The sequence below is a fragment of the Palaemon carinicauda genome, chromosome 5 (genome assembly GCF_036898095.1).
Source record: "Palaemon carinicauda isolate YSFRI2023 chromosome 5, ASM3689809v2, whole genome shotgun sequence".
In the NCBI taxonomy this organism is placed as follows: domain Eukaryota; kingdom Metazoa; phylum Arthropoda; class Malacostraca; order Decapoda; family Palaemonidae; genus Palaemon; species Palaemon carinicauda.
This window is the reverse complement of record NC_090729.1, coordinates 181,474,124-181,494,093: the sequence shown is the minus strand read 5'-3', so window position 1 is coordinate 181,494,093 and position 19,970 is coordinate 181,474,124. Positions and strand designations below refer to the sequence as shown.

General features: G+C 41.3%; 1 protein-coding gene across 8 annotated transcripts in view; it reads right to left on the bottom strand.

The window, feature by feature from the left end:
* Positions 1–19,970, bottom strand: part of polybromo (protein) — a 118,785-nt gene that overhangs the window by 50,086 nt on the left and 48,729 nt on the right. For all 8 annotated transcript variants that reach the window (XM_068374421.1, XM_068374419.1, XM_068374424.1 and 5 more), the window contains exons 14-20: positions 19,579–19,737; positions 11,449–11,642; positions 11,153–11,300; positions 10,726–10,827; positions 4,416–4,592; positions 1,303–1,434; positions 857–1,018 (exon numbers count right to left, since the gene is read on the bottom strand). In XM_068374421.1, coding sequence (XP_068230522.1) covers positions 857–1,018; positions 1,303–1,434; positions 4,416–4,592; positions 10,726–10,827; positions 11,153–11,300; positions 11,449–11,642; positions 19,579–19,737 — 1,074 coding nt within the window. The remainder of the gene's footprint in view (positions 1–856; positions 1,019–1,302; positions 1,435–4,415; positions 4,593–10,725; positions 10,828–11,152; positions 11,301–11,448; positions 11,643–19,578; positions 19,738–19,970) is intronic.

The window sequence follows — 19,970 nt, the reverse complement described above, 5'->3', positions numbered from 1 at the left end:
GAAATATGAATAAGAATCTCTTCTGACAAATTGAATTCTTGAATATAGTAATGCCTTGTTTTAAGAGTTTAATTCCTCTTCACATTCTAAAAGAGTTTTTCCACTAAAATATTAAGGAAATTCACTTGATGCATTCCTCAGTCCATAAATGAACATATTCACTCATTTTTAAAGGTTTGTAATGGAATCTAGTGAATAAATTATAACTCCAAACACCATAAACTTTACAAATTACCTCGCACTTTACAGAGTTGTGGCTGGCGCGAGGGAGGCGAGAGAGGAGGGGGTTACTGCTTGGAAGGATAACCTCCTTCCAGGAGCATTTCTGGTAAAATATTGGGAGTCCCTCTCTTCAACTACATTCACTATCACCATCTGAATAACTTAATTCTGCTTTATGGGTATTGGGCTGTCTTTTTTATACATACTTACATTCAATCTTGATAAGGATCCTATCTAGAGAAGACTTATTTTGCTCTTTCATTAAAATGGCATGAAAATGGGGTAAAAATCATGGACGGTGCATGGACAAGGCGTGACTGATTTCGTGCTAACCTCGTTAGTACTTGTTAAAAGAAAAATGTGCATACGCAGACCAATACAATGCCTGTACTGTTTTTTTTAATTTTCATGCTTGTATACCAATTTACTCACATAGTATTCTGAGTTACTCATAAATCAAGGTACTACTGTATTTTCAAGTTCCTTTTATTCAAAATGAAATTGGTAAAAAAAAAAAAAAAAAAAAAAGGACAGAAATCTCCTTAGCATAAATTTCTAAATCTTATCTAAAATCTAATCGGTAATAAAAGGGAAAAGACAATAATCTCTTCAGCATAAATCTATCAAAAATTACCGGTAAGGTCCTGCGACATATTTTAGTTTCCTCATCAAGTTCAGCAAGTTCTTCTTTGTGTCTTTCTATCCTTTCTTTAAAAACTGAATCGACACGTTTCAATCCCAGCGGCTCTGGTCTCTCCACCAGTGTAACTCTCTCACCAATGTTGAACGGAAATGACTGAAATGAAGAGAAGTCCTTAGAAAAAAATAAAACAATACTACAGTAGTTTATTAAAGAAAAATTTAAAGATGCGTTAACTTTCTACGCATTTATTTAGTAATTTTCCTCTTATATCAATAATGTACCAATGAAAATACCAAATTTCAAATACTAAATTGAAACCTAATATCTTTAAGGCATTTAACAAACATCAGATATTAAAATAAGCAAGAAATAATAACCAAATAAATTTGTATTATAATTCAACTGGAAATCCTTGACTGCAATCTTACATGGCTTACCTTAATTTTCTTGAAGAATCTATTTCTAGTATTGTAACGTGATTCGCAAACATAGACATCTTTATCATCAACACCTTCGGGCTTCATCTTAACATAGTCTATTAGAGGTATTACATAGCATTTTCCAACAACCTGAAATAAGAAATAAAAGGATCACCATAAAAGTTACATGAAAAACAGTATTATTATTACCCCATTTAAAAGAATATTTTACTTTTATATCACTTTTACATTCTAAAGTTTCTTACCCAAGTAATTATTTTTTCTTTTTAATATAATTCATTTTTTAAATGTTGTATAATGAAAAAATAACAAAATATAACAAAACTAAAAAAGTCATTTGTATTTTCCCAAACTTTACAAACCCAAGTCCTTTAAATAGGGATATGCCTTCAGTGGCACTAGAACAGGCATCGAACATTAAAAAGGAAGTTGGTTAACGACAAGTGCTGCAAAAAGCCTAGACCACTCAACATCACACAGTAACCATTTTAGCCATTAGACCTAACACTGAGAGGAATAGTTGAGGTGGGAAATTGAATTCAAAAGACCAGCTTGTAAATCTACGAAAAAATTAAATATTTTAAAAACTTATTTTTCCATAATCCTATAAAACCTTTCATCCTTTAAAATAGTTAGATTCACTCATTGGAGGGAGGAAGTCCCCTAGTACTAAACTGAAAAGTTATATTCTTCCCCTAACATGTCATCCTTCTCGGTTGCATAAAGGAGCGAGGAAGGCGACTCGAACAACCTCCTAACATCTAATCAGAATATAATAGTTGTTAGGACCTTGGCCACTATTAGCTTTAAAGAAAGGTAGTACTATTGTGTTGGTAGGACATTAAGAGGGAGATGGAGTTGGCAGTGTTAATTCAGCTACTGTACATTGAAAGAAATGTCTGGAAAGACACTGACACCAGCATCAGATGTTTGACCTACATAAAATGTTTATGGCTCATGCATCCCCTTGAGAAAAAATACAATTTTGAGGTAAAAGGGCCAGCAATTTTACCTCCCCTGGAGACTTATGCTAAACGCACTACCTTAGACAAGATGTATTAAGTCCCATGAGGGAGCTTGGAGTGTTACACAACTACTGAACACCCACCTCAGGATCCAAAGAAAAGGGTTCCAAGAGTCGGTGGGCAACATTCATCGAGTACATAGAGGCATAGGTGGTCAGACACAATCAGCTTCAAGTACACCAAGAAATAATCTGGAAGGCTAATAACTGAGCTAGCTTTGTTATTTCTTACTTGAGATGGCAGAGATACAGACTGACCCAAGTCACATCTGACAGCAAGCAGCCACACCAAAACAGAATGAAGTGTTTGAACACTTTCTTCCTGTTCCTGATCAGGCTAATGAGAAGGCTGCGACACTCATACAAGGTCCTCCTTAAGTAGCACCGAAGTACCTTGATGTGACATCAGGGAACTTTTTGTCAACTTATAAAGAGAGAGAAGATCAAGAAGATCCTGAACTGGTACTTTGTCTTCGTCACAGTCTTTGAGTTGACAATGGCTAGGGAATGCCTATCCCTTATAAAACTGAATTTTGTTTTCATAGGGCCTGAGATTCTCCTTTCAATGCAGAGAAGAGAGACAGTCTTGGGGGAAAGAGCCCTATGACACCCTTCTCAAGTTAGCGGTTGATGCATGCAACAATAAATTGAGGACAAGGACTATTCTACCCCAGATTCAAAGTCCAAGGATAAAAGACTGCTCAAAGCTCCCTTTGGGCATGGACCAATCCCAAGAGGGGTGAACCTCACAATACCCAGGAGACTCTTCTCCAATTCTCTTGCCGAATAAGAAGACAGATATAGTCTTAAGGAAAGACCCATGATGCCCTCTTCAGGCTAAAAAGGATGTGCATGCTCCCATACTTTCAGAAGTATCATCCTAACCCAAACCTTAAGTGCCAGGGTAGGGAAGATAACTCGGACCTCCCTTTGGCCATGGACTATTTGCCTGAGAAGGAAGGACCCAAATCTTACGGTTGAGAAACTTCTCCAATTCTCTTCCAGAAAAGAAAATCTCTTCTCATGTTAGAAAGGTAGCGCATTCATTCCATACAGGGTTCAGGGTGGGAACGATGTTACATTTATTTCTTCCCCTACCAGGACATCAAGGCCAAGTCTTCTTTCTTCTTCAGTTTCCCGCTGGAGAAGTCAGCTCAAGATGAAGCTGAAAAAAGCACTGCAGGTCAAAAAATGGAGGGGGGGGGGTGACTGCCAATAGTTAGGGCATTGAAGCCTTTGAAACTGCAGTCTCTCTCTCTTAGCCTTCTTTCTCTCCTTACAAAACCTTGCCCATTGCAAAAGTGGCCACAGCTCTCACTCATCCCAGGAAGGGTGACTACGAATAATCCTGCCCCCTGAAAAAGAGAGATGGGATTCCACTTCCACCTTCCTTAAAAACCAGCCAAAATTGTGGCCAGGCTTAGTAGGGCACACTCACATGTTTGCATGTGGAGTCTCCATTTCTGCACACAAAGAACAAACACTAAAATGAAAAAGCAGGAAAAAATTAATCTAGCCAAGAATTGAGGCCGCAGAGAATAAATGTGTACTAATCAACAGCTGAAATCAAAATTGCTGCTCAGTGGTGTGTCAGGTAGGGCTTACCTGCCAGCTGGCAGTAATTACCACTACCCATTATATATAATTTTAACAGCCGAAACCATACTCTTATTAAAGGAGAAAGGTTTGTACTTGTGTAGAAAAAAATGTATAAAAGCTATTTTGTAGATTTCATCAAATCAATGTTGATTTATAACCATCCACACCATGCAAACGGTAAGAGGAAACAGTATGCTGACATTCTAAGAATCAAATGTCAATTGAGAATTTTCCCCCAGAATAAAGAGACAGATAATTTCCGAAAACCCCTGACCCTTTTGCATCCATTAACCATAATTTACATGGCAATACATAACTAACAGTAAACTTGACATAATAAACAAGCTTTTTGTGAAATCTCAGGATATCAATATTTTTATTACAGAAGAAAAAGATAATTTTGTCTTGTAAACATTTGAAAGTCAAGGCTATTTGAAAGGAGGACAGTAAAATACATAATTATACACTAGATGAATGTAAAACTTACATCTGTTAATGGGTAGGCATTGTGCTTGTCAGTTTTGAATACTTCTTGCTCAAAGAATTTGCGGGTGGGTTGATGGTATGTTTCTGCTGGGCGATAGTATAGACAGCCGTAGACCATCTGGCGACCTTCACTGTTGGTCCACAATCTTTCTATATGTAGCATTGGATAATCACAGTTCTGTAAAACAAGAAATTACATTAGATCAGATCAAATAGAGTTATCTAAGATGAAAACATTTGATAAAAAGATATGGAAATGAAAAACAAAATCACAAAAATTAAAAGTAATTTGTATTTTCCCTAACCATATAAACCTGAGACTTTTAACAGAAGTAATGTCTTCAGCAAAGCTAGAAACAGCCATTAAACTTTTAACAAGGTATATATATATCTGGCAGTTGGGTAGGTCCCACTCACCCAACAGGTAGAGCAACCCTCACTTGGACCTTTAATCCCTTCACTACTGCTCTGTTGCACTGCAACCTACACCAGCATACCACTTGAGAACCCCATTCGATCGCTAGTATATCAAAATTCACTTGCAGCCAACAATAATGATATGATAATAATAGCAAAAATAATATGATAACATAAGTAACTTCATCACTATCACTGTAATCCCCATCTGAGCTATCTGACAGGTACTTTACTCAGACCCTAATTCAACAGCACTATTATCAGCCATGCACCCAAAATATATGTGAAATAAGAAAATGGTCTACCCTTTAGAATCCGAATTCACTATGTTTACTCATAAAACTACGATAATCCTTCACGATAAGACTACCTTTGGAACACTGGCAAACTATTCAAGAAAGTCCTTTCCATACCTCATATGAAGATAATGTCACGACGTCCATCAGATATTTATTGGCGGAAATTAATAGTGTGTGGTACTTCAATAACTCACTGGTAAACAATATCCTTGCCTTACACCCCTCCCAATATATGAAAAGTATTTTGCTTGGTTAGGAACCAAAAATTACATAGACGTATAGGTTGCTTCTCTTTCTTACTGTATGGTAAGACACGTACACGTATACGTAGCAGTGCTGAAGTGGTTAACCAAGTACTTGTGGGGTGGTTGAGACAAGCAGTGCAACTTGAAGGTCTCAGGTTTGTTTGGTTAGGAAAAATACAAAGTATTGTACTTTTAAAATTCTGATTTGTCCTTACACATATTACAAACCAATGCGCTTTTCTATAAGGACTCATCCAAGGAGGAAGCAAGTCCATAAAAACCAATTTGGCTGGTTATCTAACCCCGGAAATGTCAATGTACTTTGGTAGTGTAGAGGAGAAAAAGTAAAGACTCCTGTCAACCTTTTAAATACTTGAACATGAAGATGCCACAGGGTTAGGCAAGTTCTCACCAGAAACTAGTAGGCAGTCACTGAAGAATCTATATCCCTAAGGATATGATGTGCAGTTTTATGGTCATTATGAGAAATGGGTGCATACAATCTATTCATCCTCCCTCATAAGGGAGACTGGAAGAGATACTTCAATACAAACCAAATTGTAATGAAAAGTTACTTGATTGCATAGCTTATCTGCATCTAGCTTACATGCCAGCAACTTAACGACAAGACTGCTGTGCCACGAAGGAGGGAAAAAAGAAAGGAAAAACAGCCAGACATTTTCACATTCCATTATCAGACTCTAGTTGTGACTACTACTCAGACAAGATTCTTCTTGTCCTATGATGGAGTGACGCTTGCTACACAAATGGTCGAGCTTTTAGGAGAGAGGGGTTTTCTTACAATGCTGCTCCTCATAAAAAACAAGCAGAGGAATCGGTAATCTCACGAGAATCAGACCGATCAATCATCATGTACTTTGAAGACACCTTCCTTAGCAGGTATCCCGTACATAGGTTTGGTTATATGAAAAAAAGAACATTCAAAAAGTGAGAAAAGAAAAGCATTGCCATTACATCCATGCCAGCAGTGCAGATGCTCAGCTCGTAAGAGTTGTGAGCAATGTACCAATGTTCCTTCCTGCTACAGGACAACTCTCGGCCCTTACTCCTCCTGGCATGAAACCAGACACAAGTAATATGTGTACAGCATGAGCATTCATACCAAGGACAGTACCTAGATACTTCCCTATTATTGTGGAGCACCAATGTTTCTTCCCACTATGGGATGAAACACTCAGTACTCACTCAAAGTGAGAGGTTCCTTGTACTGCACTCACACTCTCACAGGGAGAGAAACAGTGGGTGTCACACGTACGCGAATCCTATCGATCGATCTTCCTAGACTTCTTCAAAGATGTCTTCTAATTGTTCTTCTCCTTGAAGCTGCAGAGAACACTTTATCACAGATGAAGCAAGGGGGAAGGAAGATCTTGAAGGTCACACACAAGAGGGGTGGAACAACAAAAGACATGTTGACCGACAGGAACAAGTATGTCGGAAAATGGAAAGTAGAACACAAAACTCTCATTCAATTACGGTTACCAGAATGCATTGCATAATCTTGACTTCTTCCATTAATATTCCTCGAACACTAAATCTATAAGAGCATTTATTCAGATATAAAACAAAAAGCAGAAGATTAAAACAGCCAGATGAGCATACGGAAAAGTACATCTGTACTGTTCAGCGGCTGAAATCTGAGTGAGGGTCGCTCTATCTATTGGGTGGGCAGGGGCTACCAACCACATGACAGGCAACGAAGATTACCGCATTAGAAGTTTAACAGCTGTTTCCAGCTTTGCTGAAGACATGAAGACATTTACGCCTATCATTAGGCAAGGAAAAAGTGGGCAGAATATTTTGAAAGTTTACTGAATGTTGAGGATAATAGGGAGGCAGATATAATTACTGTTGCAGGTGATGAAGTGCCGGTGATGGGAGATGAGAATGAGTGAGAGATTACAAGAGAGGAAGTGAGGAGAGCACTAGATGAAACGAGAGTAGGAAAAGCATCTGGTATGGATGATGTGAGAGCTGAGATGTTGAAGGAAGGGGGTGTGACTGTACTTGAATGGTTGGTGAGATTGTTTAATATGTGTTTTGTGTTGTCAATGGTACCAGTAGATTGGGTTTGTGCGAGTATTGTACCACTATATAAGGGTAAGGGAGGTGTGCATGAGTTGTAATTCAAGGGTTATCAGTTTGTTGAGTGTAGTTGGAAAACTGTATGGTAGAGTACTGATTAATAGGATTAAGGATAAAACAGAGAATGCAACCTTAGAAGTACAGGGTGGTTTTAGAAGAGGTAGGGGTTGTATGAATCAGATTTTTACAGTTAGGCAGATATGCGAGAAATATTTAGCAAAAGGTAAGGAGGTGTATGTTGCGTTTATGGATCTGGAGAAAGCGTATGATAGAGTTGATAGGGAAGCAATGTGGAATGTGATGAGGTTATATGGAGTTGGTGGAAGGTTGTTGCAAGCAGTGAAAAGTTTCTACAAAGGTAGTAAAGCATGTGTTAGAATAGGAAATGAATTGAGTGATTGGTTTCCGGTGAGAGTGGGGCTGAGACAGGTATGTGTGATGTCGTCGTGGTTGTTTAACTTGTAAGTTGATGGAGTGGTGAGAGAGGAGATTGGTCGAGTGTTGGGACGAGGATTGAAACTGGTAGACGAGAATGACCATGAATGGGAGGTAAATCAGTTGTTGTTTGCGGATGATACTGTACTGGTTGCGGACGCAGAAGAGAAGCTTGGCCGATTAGTGACAGAATTTAGAAGGGTGTGTGAAAGAAGGAAGTTGAGAGTTAATGTGGGTAAGAGTAAGGTTATGAGATGTACGAGAAGGGAAGGTGGTGGGAGGTTGAATGTCATGTTGAATGGAGAGTTACTTGAGGAGGTGGATCAGTTTAAGTACTTGGGGTCTGTTGTTGCAGAAAATGGTGGAGTGGAAGCAGATGTACGTCAGAGAGTGAATGAAGGATGCAAAGTGTTGGGGGCAGTTAAGGGAGTAGTAAACAATAAAGGGTTGGGCATGAATGTAAAGAGAATTCTTTATGAGAAAGTAATTGTACCAACTGTGATGTATGGATCAGAGTTGTGGGGAATGAAAGTGATGGAGAGACAGAGTGTGAATGTGTTTGAGATGAAGTGTCTAAGGAGTATGGCTGGTGTATCTCGAGTAGATAGGGTTAGGAACGAAGTAGTGAGGGTGAGAACGGGTGTAAGAAATGAGTTAGCAGCTAGAGTGCATATGAATGTGTTGAGGTGGTTTGGCCATATTGAGAGAATGGAAAATGGCGATCTGCTAAAGAAGGTGATGAATGCAAGATTTGATGGGAGAAGTACAAGAGGAAGGCCAAGGTTTGGGTGGATGTATGGAGTGAAGGAAACTCCGTGTGATAGGAGGATAGATGTGAGAGAGGCAAGAGAGCGTGCTAGAAATAGGAATGAATGGCGAGCGATTATTACGTAGTTACGGCAGGCCCTGCTGCTTCCTCCGGTGCCTTGGTTGACCGCAGAGGTAGCAGCAGTAGGCGATTTAGCGTTATGAAGCTTCATCTGTGGTGGATAACGGGGGAGGGTGGGCTGTAGCACTCTAGCAGTACCAGCCAAACTCGGTTGAGTCCCTTGTCAGGCTGGGAGAAACATAGAGAGGAGAGGTCCCCTTTTTTGTTTCATTTGGTTGATGTCAGCTACCCCCCAAAATTGGGGGAAATGCCTTGGTATATGTGTATGTATGTATGTATGTATCATTATTACCTGCTAAGCTACAGCCATAGTTGGAAAAGCAGGATGCTATAAGCCAACGGGCTCCAACAGGGAAAAAAACCCAGTGAAGAAAGAAAACAAGGAAAATTAAAATATTTCAAGAACAGTAACATTTAAAAAAATATCTATGTAAACTATAAAAAACTTTAACAAAACAAGAGAAAAAAAGATGGAATAGTTTGCCCGAGTGTACTCTCAAGCAAGCGAACTCTAACCCAAGACAGTGAAAGACCATGGTACAGAGGCTATGGCACTGCCCAAGACTAGAGAACAATGGTTTGATTTTGGAGTGTCCTTCTCCTAGAAGAGCTGCTTACCATAGCTAAAGTCTCTTCTACCCTTACCTCGAGGAAAGTGGCCACTGAACAATGATAGTGCAGTAACCCCTTGGGTAAAGAATTGCTTGGTAATCTCAGTGTTGTCAGGTGTATGAGGACAGAGGAGAATATGTAAATAGGCCAGACTATTTGGTGTATGTGTAGGCAAAGGGAAAATTAACCGTATCATTATTATTATTATTATTATTATTAATTGCTAAGCTACAACCCTAGTTGGAAAAGCAGAATGCTATAAGCTCAGGGGCCCAACAGGGAAAATAGCCCAGTAAGGAAACGAAAAAAGGAAAAATTAAATATTTTAAGGACAGTAACATTAAAATAAATAATTCCTATATAAACTATATATATTTTACCAAAACAAGAGGAAGAGAAATTAGATAGAATAGTGTGTCCGAGTGTACCCTCAAGCAAGAGAACTCTAACCCAAGACAGTGGAAGACCATGGTACAGAGCCTATGGCACTAACCAAGACTAGAGAACAATGGTTTAATTTTAGAGTGTCCTTCTAGAAGAGCTGCTTACCATAGCTAAAGAGTCTCTTCTACCCTGACCAAGAGGAAAGTGGCCACTGAACGATTATAGTGCAGTAGTTAACCTCTTGGGTGAAGAAGAATTGTTTGGTAATCTCAGTGTTGTCAGGCATATGAGGACAGAAGAGAATCTTTAAAGAATAGGCCAGACTATTCGATGTTTGTGTAGACAAAGGGAAAGAACCGGAACCAGAAAGGATTCAATGTAGTACTGTCTGGCCAGTCAAAGGACTCCATAACTCTCTAGCGGTAGTATCTCAACGGGCGGCTGGTGCCCTGGCCAACCTACTACCTACCTACCTATTAAAGATCAATGGTTTGTATTACGTGTAGAAACGAACCAATAAGAGTTTCAGTTTCTGGGACAATTCCAAAAATGATTGTTCTGTTATACAGAAGGTAAATATATACAGAAACATCAACATTACAAAGGTATAAGTACTTTAGAGAATAGAACAGTAAAGAAAATCATCTATGAAATGTGGCTATGTAAAGAAGATTAAGGAGTACTTTCGCATTGATGTTAAAAACAGAATACACTAGCATGACAAAAATAGCATACAATACTTCATTACTAAACCAAAGTAGTATGCATTTAAATAACTTGGAATGACTAGTAACCTACAAGATGAAGAAAATCTGCTTCATAAAATAAATTTTCATGGAGGAATTATAAATTTTGTTAATAATACATTATCAAATCTTGATATAAACCTACATTTATGCAAAAAAAAAAAAAAAAAATACTGACCTTATCTGGTGGAGTTAGGTACACAAAGTCTCCTACAAAGTACTGAATTTCATTATGGCTAAGACTGCTGTTATTTGTACCATCTGTTGGTTGGGGAGGTGGCTGGAAAAAGAAAAATTAATTGGATTAATCAAGTAAGAGTTCATCATATTTTGAAAATTAAAGCCAGTAAAAAAAATTTCTGTATATACAAAGTCCCCTAAAACATATATTGTATTACAACAAGACATACATTACCATTGTAACCCTTCTTACAAATAAAATCCCAACTTGAAACAATAAACTTTAATAATGTGGATTGATTCTAGTTAAGGCACTACAAATACCAACGAAAGGCTAGTGTTTAACATTTAAGAAATCATAATCACTATTAATCATGAATAAACAGCCTAAAAATTCTCTTATAATCATGGTATTTAAGACAAACCTTTGAATCTTCATCCTCTCCAAGTAGTTCATTATCCTGATCAGTACCTCGTTGAGAATGTAATTGTTGGAGTTGCTTATTTAGTTCTGTTTCTGTAAACTCTAAAGCTCGAGACTGAAGGGTTGAACCATTGCCACACAGGTCATCCCTATAACATAAGAATTACATTATGATTTCATTCACAGAAAATTTACTGCAATACAAATCTACCAAATAGATCATCACATATCTAAGTTTCCATCAGGTAAATATCATGAGTACCACATACCAAGATTACCATACAACAAATTCCTGACCTGACTTTGATATATTCCGTTTGCAGAGTAATTGAGTCCCGAAACAATTGCGAATTCAACTTGGACATTCTACGAGCTCTTTCAAAAATGGAAAACATGTCTTCTTGGAAGTGATCAAGACGAGCGTACATTCCTTTGTCCAAACGTCGTTTCATGATATCAAAGGATAAGAGCCTGGTCTTCTTGCCATCAACCTATTAAAGATTAAAAAAAATATGGTATTTTCATTTTAAAATCACAAATTTCAAGTAATTTGTATTTTTCCTAATATACTTACCTGGTAGTTACATATATATAGCTTAATCCCGCCAATTCGTCGAACACACGGCAGAAATTCAAAATTCGCCGCAATCGCCAACAGATGGTCAGGTGATCATACCTGTGCACCCTCTAACCAGGTACCTGGAACTATTCCCATTAGTCCTCAGAAATTCCATGCCCCTGTTTTCAGAGGGTAGGAGGGAGGGACCAGGTAAGTATATTTAAAAATTTATTTTAAAATGAAAATACAATTTTTAAATATGTAACTTCCCTGGTAGTTACATATATATAGCTGATTGACACCATTGGTGGTGGGTAGAAAACCGCAACACCGTCGGGAATTCGTAGAATTATTAATTGCTACAAATTAGCTGTAGCAATAATCTGGTTCCTACCTGATAAGGAAGCTGGCTTTAGTTTTCAAGCCTCATTTGCCTGCATTCTTTGAGAGACCCAGCAATCCACCCAGGGGGCTGTAAAAAGTCTCTGCGGGGCTGTCACACGGTCCTCGACCTTGACATGACTAGACCACCACTCTTGGTATCTTGGCATACCTGATAAGGAAGCTGGCTTCATAGTTTTCCTGCCTCATTTGCCTGCATTCCTTGAGAGACCCAGCGATCCACCCAGGGGGCTGTAAAAAGTCTCTGTGGGGCTGTCACACAGTCCTTGACCTTAACATGACTAGACCACCACTCTTGCTATCTTGGCATACCTGATAAGGATGCTGGCTTCATAGTTTTCCTGCCTCATTTGCCTGCATTCCTTGAGAGACCCAGCGATCCACCCAGGGGGCTGTAAAAAGTCTCTGTGGGGCTGTCACACAGTCCTTGACCTTAACATGACTAGACCACCACTCTTGCTATCTTGGCATACCTGATAAGGAAGCTGGCTTCATAGTTTTCCTGCCTCATTTGCCTGCATTCCTTGAGAGACCCAGCGATCCACCCAGGGGGCTGTAAAAAGTCTCTGTGGGGCTGTCACACAGTCCTTGACCTTAACATGACTAGACCACCACTCTTGCTATCTTGGCATACCTGATAAGGAAGCTGGCTTCATAGTTTTCCTGCCTCATTTGCCTGCATTCCTTGAGAGACCCAGCGATCCACCCAGGGGGCTGTAAAAAGTCTCTGTGGGGCTGTCACACAGTCCTTGACCTTAACATGACTAGACCACCACTCTTGCTATCTTGGCATACCTGATAAGGAAGCTGGCTTCATAGTTTTCCTGCCTCATTTGCCTGCATTCCTTGAGAGACCTAGCGATTCACCCAGGGGGCTGTAGAAAGTCTCTGTGGGGCTGTCACAAGGTCCTTGACTTTAACATGACTAGACCACCAACCTTGCTATCCTGGCATAGCCATGGACAATGATCTGACCACCTGACCCATTAACACACTAAAAACACATTCCATAAAACCTAACTTAGACTTGTATCCCAGGCCGTGGAAGGTTGCAGCAACCTTCAGAAATGACCTATGAGAACAAGTTCAAGAAAAGGTAAGGGTATAAACAAGGTTATAGGTTAGAGGCAGTAGTACCTTCTCCAAGTACGGTGCCGGAGGCAACGTACGGACCCAGGGAACAACAATCCTCATATTGGGTCTGTACATATTTAGGTAACAATCTGGGAAGATTGATTTGCTTCGCCAGAATGTCGCTTCCAAAATCGCTTTTATAGACTTGTTGTGTCTATGAGCTATCGAAGTTGCCACAGCTTTTTACTTCGTGTGCTTTGACTTTGAGGCATGGGAAGCTTTCCTCGTCACAACTCTGGTGAGCTTCCCTATTAAATCCTTGATAAAGAACGCCAGTGCATTCTTTGACAAGGGTAGCGAAGGCTTCTTTACCGAGCACCAGAGGTTATCTGCCTGTCCTCTCAGGTTTCTGGTCCTCTGCAGAAAAATTTTTTTTTAGGGCTCTTACTGGACAAAGGCCTTTCTCCACTTCCCGTCCTACTAAATGAGATAACCCTGGAATGGTAAAGGATCTGGGCCATGGTTGCGAAGGATTCTCATTCTTGGCGAGAAAATCTTGTCGTAGAGAGCAGACTGCATTCTCTCCACTGAAGCCCATCTTTTTGCTAATGGCTTGCAATTCTTCTAATCTCTTGGCTGTCGCCAACGCAACCAGGAATAGGCTCTTCTTAGTAAGATCCTTCCATGAAGCCTTGTCAAGAGGTTCAAACCTGCTCGAGGTTAAAAACATCAGGACTACATCCAAATTCCAAGATGGGCTTGGGTTGTCCTTCCTCTTAGCGGTCTCAAAGGATCTTATAAGGTCCGAAAGATCCTGGTCTCCTGACACGTCAATATGTCTGTGACGGAAGACAGAGGCTAGCATGCTGCGGTATCCCTTGATGGTTGATACTGCTAGTTTCTTTTGTGTTCTTAAATGTAGCAGAAAATCTGCCAATTGAGTGAGAGAGGTATTGGAAGAGTCAATGTTATTAACTCTGCACCATTCTCTGAACACGTCCCACTTAGATTGGTACACCTTGATTGTGGACATTCTCCTTGCTCCCGCCTTTGCTCTTGCAGCTTTCCTCGAAAATCCCTTCGCTCTTGCCAGTTTTTCCGATAGTCGAAAGGCAGTTAGATGAGAGCAAGGAGATTTGATGGCATCTCTCAATATGTGACTGTCTGAGTAGATCGTTCCGACAAGGTAACGATCTGGGGGTGTCTACTAGCCACTCCAACACTTCTGTGATCCAGGGTCTCATGGGCCAAAACAGAGCTATTATGGTCATGCGGGCGTTGTTCGACTCCCTGAACTTCTTCATGACTCTGTCTAGGATCCTGAATGGGGGGAAAGGCGTACGTGTCTAGTCCTTCCCACTCCATGACGGCGTCCACTGCCACTGCTTCCTGGTCTGGGACTGGAAAGCCATAAACAGGTAACCTCTGCGTCGCAAAGAGGTCTATTGACGGTTCTCCCCACAGATTCCAAAGCCTGCTGCACACCTCGTGAAGTAGGGTCTATTCTGTCATGAGAACCTGTCTTCCTCTGCTGAGAAGATCCGCTCTGACATTCTTCTCTCCCTCTATGAAGCGGCTTATCATAGATATATTGTTCGCTTTTGCCCACAGCAGGAGATCTTGCTGCCTCGTAAAGGGAATCCAAACGAGTACCTCCCTGTTTTCTGATGTAGCCCAACGATGTGGTGTTGTCTGCGTTGACCTGTACTAACTTGTTTTGGACCTCCTCCTGGAAGTGTATTAGCGCTAGAAGAATGGCCACCAGTTCCTTCATGTTTATGTGCCATTTCTTCTGATGGTCTTCCCCAGTGTTGTATCCCACCTGATGCGTCTGAATACAACACTAGGTCAAGGTTCTTCTGATGAAGTTCGAAGACTTCTATTAACTTGTTGGGGTCGTCCCACCAACTCCCCTAATTCCTGATTCCCAGAGGGATCGCAATCCACGTCTCTAGGTCTTGGTCTCTTGTCCAATAACTAGACAGATGGAACTGAAGTGGACGTAGATGTAGTCACTTGTAGATCCTCCAGACACTTTCCTACAACCTGGCTCTGATTAACCAGTCGTCCAGGTACATCGAAATTTGTACCCCTTCAAGATGTAACCAGAGAGCCACGTTTGATACCCATCGTGTGAAAAAGTAACGGGCCCTGCTTAGTCCAAAACAAAAGTGCTCTGAACTGAAAAGTTGTAGCGTGATGTACAAATTTCAGATATTTCCTATAGTTCAGGTGAATTGAGACAAGAAAATCCGCATCCTGCAGGTCTATCGATACCATCCAGTTACCTAGTCTGGTGTCTGCTACGACTGACGCAGATATTTCCATAGCAGACTTTGCTCACGCACTTGTTCAGTGGACTTACGTCCAGAACGGGTCTCCAATCCCCCGAGTTCTTGGGTACCAGAAAAAGTCTGTGGTAAAATCCCTCTGACGAGGGGTCCTCTACCACTTCTATTGCTGCTTTTGACAGCATCTGCTTTACCTGCTCTAGAAGAGCTGCTGCCAGTAGTGGGATACTTGTGTCTGGAGGTTGAGTTCACTTTTTGGGTTTCGGTTGCTGTTTGGAGTTACGAGGTTGCCTTCCAGCAGCCATTCTCTCTCCTCTTCTAGAAAGGCTCTCCCACGAAAGGGCTGACGCGTGGGAGGAGCTTCCTTCTCCTTCCTGGCTAAAAAGTTAGCCGGAAGAACTTTCCTCGCAGTCCTTGTAATCAGATCTTGCGTTGCTTGTGCGCAAGAGCTGCCGATAAGTCCTTCACTAGCGCTGAAGGGAAGAGGTATTTGGTCAAGGGAGCACACAAGAGCTCTGCTGCCTGAGCGCGAGTCAATCCTGACGACAGGAAAGAAACAGCATAGCTTTCTTAATAATACCTGCTGTGAAAAAGGGCTGTGAGTTCGACCGACCCGTCCCTCACGGCTTTATCGAGACAGGCAATAAGTTGCATCTGTGTCTCGTTCTTATCGTCTGTGACGTCTGCGAGGACTCCTAGAGTCCAGTCCATCAAGCTGAAGACCTCGATTGTTCTGAAGATGCCCTTCAGCAAGTGATCCATCTCCGACGTGGACCACATCACCTTTGCCTTAGTCATGGCTGATCTATGCAAGGCGTCAACGAGTTTGAAGGAGTCTCCCTGGGAGGAGGCAGGAACTTCCAAACCGAGAACCTTCCCAGTCTCGTACCACACACTGGATCTAGAAGCCAATCTCGTAGGGGGGAAGGAAAAGGCTGTCCTTCCTTCTTCCTTTCTCTTGAGAATCCAATCGCTCAGAGTTGATAAAGCCCTCTAGACCAATCTGGCTAACACTGTTTCCTCTAAAGAAGAAGATTTCTGGGGTCTACCCTTCAAAAACTGTGGCGGGCTCCGAGGTACAGCCTGCTGAAAGTCCTCCGGATATAAGTCCGCCAGAACTGCAAGTAATCTTTTAAGATCTACTGCATGAAGAGTTTCCTGCATTTCCTCCTCTGAGATCTCCTCTAAAGGGTTAGCGAGCTCCGATGTAGAACGAGTGGGAGAAACACGCCTCGTCTTGCCTGCTTGCGACCAGCATGCTGCAAGGGAGCGTCATGCATGCGTCCAGCCTGCTGCGAGGAAGCGTCATGCTTGCGTGCGTCCTGCATGCTGTGAGGAAGCGTCATGCTTGCGTGCGTCATGCATGCGTCCAGCATGCTGCGAGGGAGCGTCATGCTTGCGTGCGTCTTGCATGCTGTGAGGAATCGTCATGCTTGCGTGCGTCATGCTTGCGTGCGTCATGCATGCGTCCAGCCTGCTGCGAGGAAGCGTCATGCTTGCGTGCGTCCTGCATGCTGTGAGGAAGCGTCATGCTTGCGTGCGTCATGTATGCGTCCAGCATGCTGCGAGGGAGCGTCATGCATGCGTTCGGCATGCTGCGAGGAAGCGTCCTGCTCGCGTGCGTCCAGCATGCTGTGAGGGAGCGTCAAGATCCTTGCCGCCTCCCGTAACGCGTCCAGATCGCTGCGAGGGAGCGTCCATGAGCGCTGCAGTTCGCGTGCGTCCTTGCCGCGAGTCCGCACTCGGAACTATGACGTTCACGATCTTGATGCGGGGAAGCGTCCTGCTTGCATGCGTCCAGCATGCTACGAGGAAGCGTCCTGCTCGCGTGCGTCCAGCATGCGTCATCCTTGCCGCCTCCCGTAACGCGTCCAGATCGCTGCGAGGGAGCGTCCATGAGCGCTGCAGTTCGCGTGCGTCCTTGCCGCGAGTCCACGCTCGGAACTATGACGATCGCGATCTCGACGCTCGGTTCCATGACAAGCAACTCTCTTCTTGTCTAGCAGGAAGGGAAAAACGTAAGACGCCAGCCTTGTCTGGGAGCTGCATCATCCGACGGCGAGGATAACACTTTTACCTCACCTTTCCCATGGCGAGAGCGAGCGTCCTGGGAAGCGTCAACAGGTACGCTCGAGGGGACGACTGCTCGGGGGCTAACGCTTCTCATCTCCCTTCGCCTGTCGACATTCCTTCTCCCAGGGGTTGGGGAGCATGGAAGAGATCCAGGGCTAGGAGAACGACAGGTCTGAGCAGCCGTACCCTCCACTGCACTGCGTCATGCTTGCGTGCCACTGAACACTAGCACTTTTAACTATTTCACATCAGACCATAATTAGACCTGCCCGTTGTGAGAGATTATACTCTTTCGCCAAGGGCTAGAATGAAAATTCAATAGGCTATACGATTAATATTAGTATTCTCAATATCGAAATATTAAATAACGATACAAAGTATTGTGAAACTGTAACGATCGTCAATTGCGTAAATTGACTGTACGCTAGTGAAATCTCTAATAAATCGATGATTAACTAAAGGAAGTATACTAACAAGAGAAATATTTACTTAAAAAATATATTTCCCTACATTATAAAAATTAAAATACTTATGCTTAGTAAGTTAGTATTTTCTTCACATTTCTTGCAAGAAAAAGAAAAGAATTTACATATTTGCAAATCATACTACGTAGTTTTACGTCACATGATTTGTGACGTCATAGAGCTGGTGGAATGATTTCCTTCAAGGCATTCTGCTAAGAGTTTACGTCACATGATTTGTGACGTCATAGTGTTGGCGGAATGATTTCCTTCTACCATCACGTCTTTAACAGTTGTTCGTTAGTTTTTAAAGTAAGGGGAAAAATTCCTTGATCCTATCCCCTTTCAAGCTTACAAACATAGCGATCATATTCCAAAAGAAAAATAGACACATGCCCTCTGCATTTTTACATACTGTGTGGGGATCAAGAGCAGCTTTTGGAAGCCGGTCTTGCAGCCCTACACACAAAATCTAACAACAAAGGAGCCATCTTGGAAATCATGTTAAAATAAACTGTCCGAGTTGGACCGACAAAAAACTATCTTATTCGTGTGAAAAAGAAAGGAAAATTTAATATCAGCGAAAGCCATCAAAAACAAAGCAATGGGTACTTCACCAATTTGTCGAATTTCCGACGTGTTGCTAGAACGACGGCAGGGAATTTCTGAGGACTAATGGGAATAGTTCCAGGTACCTGGTTAGAGGGCGCACAGGTATGATCACCTGACCATCTGTCGGCGATTGCCGCGAATTTTGAATTTCTGCCATGCGCGCGATGAATCGGCGGGATTAAGCTAGATATATGTAACTACCAGGGAAGTTACATATTTAAAAAAGGATTTTACCAAATTTATAAACTTGTGTTGTATTGGCACCCAAGTTTAAAACAATGAATCCAATATATTCATTACTTATAGGGGAATACTACCTTCAGAGTGATGTGTGAAATTTAAAGCAATAAAGCTACTTTTCTGGTTAATTTTATTTCTATTGTTTGTTTACCCCCCCCCCTCCTTTTACCTATTTCAAAAACCCTTGATACAAGACTGAGTCTAGAAATGACTAAATGATCTGGTCCAGGTAAACTTTTTATTAGATAATACTGTAATAATAATATTAATAACAAAAATATAGAGTAGTATATTTCCATTTATCTTTTTTTATATGTAGTGTCAATAATGCCGGTGAGTGAAGCAGTGGAGGTGGGAAAGATGAGTTGTTTGATGCGCTGCTGATAAGCCATCCATTTACTCGTGGATGTATAAAGAGATTACCATTGGGGAGGCTTTCAGCACAAGGATAATCACCAGCTGAATATGGTAGACGCAGTTGTCCTTGTTTTTCTCGGGGCCACTTCCTGATAAGGGAAGTGGTCTAAGATAGAAAATGAAATCACTATACTAAACAAGAGCTGAAAATTAAGTAGAAGTAAAACTGAAGAGTGGACAGCAACACATAGGAGACCAAAGGAGAAAATATTTGGAGTGAGAGGCAGAAAGCATTGCTACTAGGGACTTAAGAATATAAATAAACTAAATCCAGCAAAGTGAGAATAAGCAGACTTACCTCTTCATAATCAGGCATGTCAAAAAATGACTCTGCCGTATATCTACCGTATTCCTCTTCATGATTGAATACACTGATGAACAGACACATTAGAAGTTCTTGAACCAAAGATCCAACTTTAGGAATACCATCCTCTGCAGAGCTCAATTCCAGTCTTTTCTGAGGGATATCCATTAAGAAAGGTAATTTAGGGTATAAACAGACTTCTGTTTCTACACCAAAACAACAAAATTTATTAGACAAGTAACAGCGCAAATATGATTGGAAAAGCAAGGATATTTGACATCAAAATATACTGTACAAAGGTGAAATAAACTTTTAAATGCCGTAAACAACAAATGAACAATTCTAATTGTCAATTTAAAATAAAAATGAAATTATACGAGAAGTGG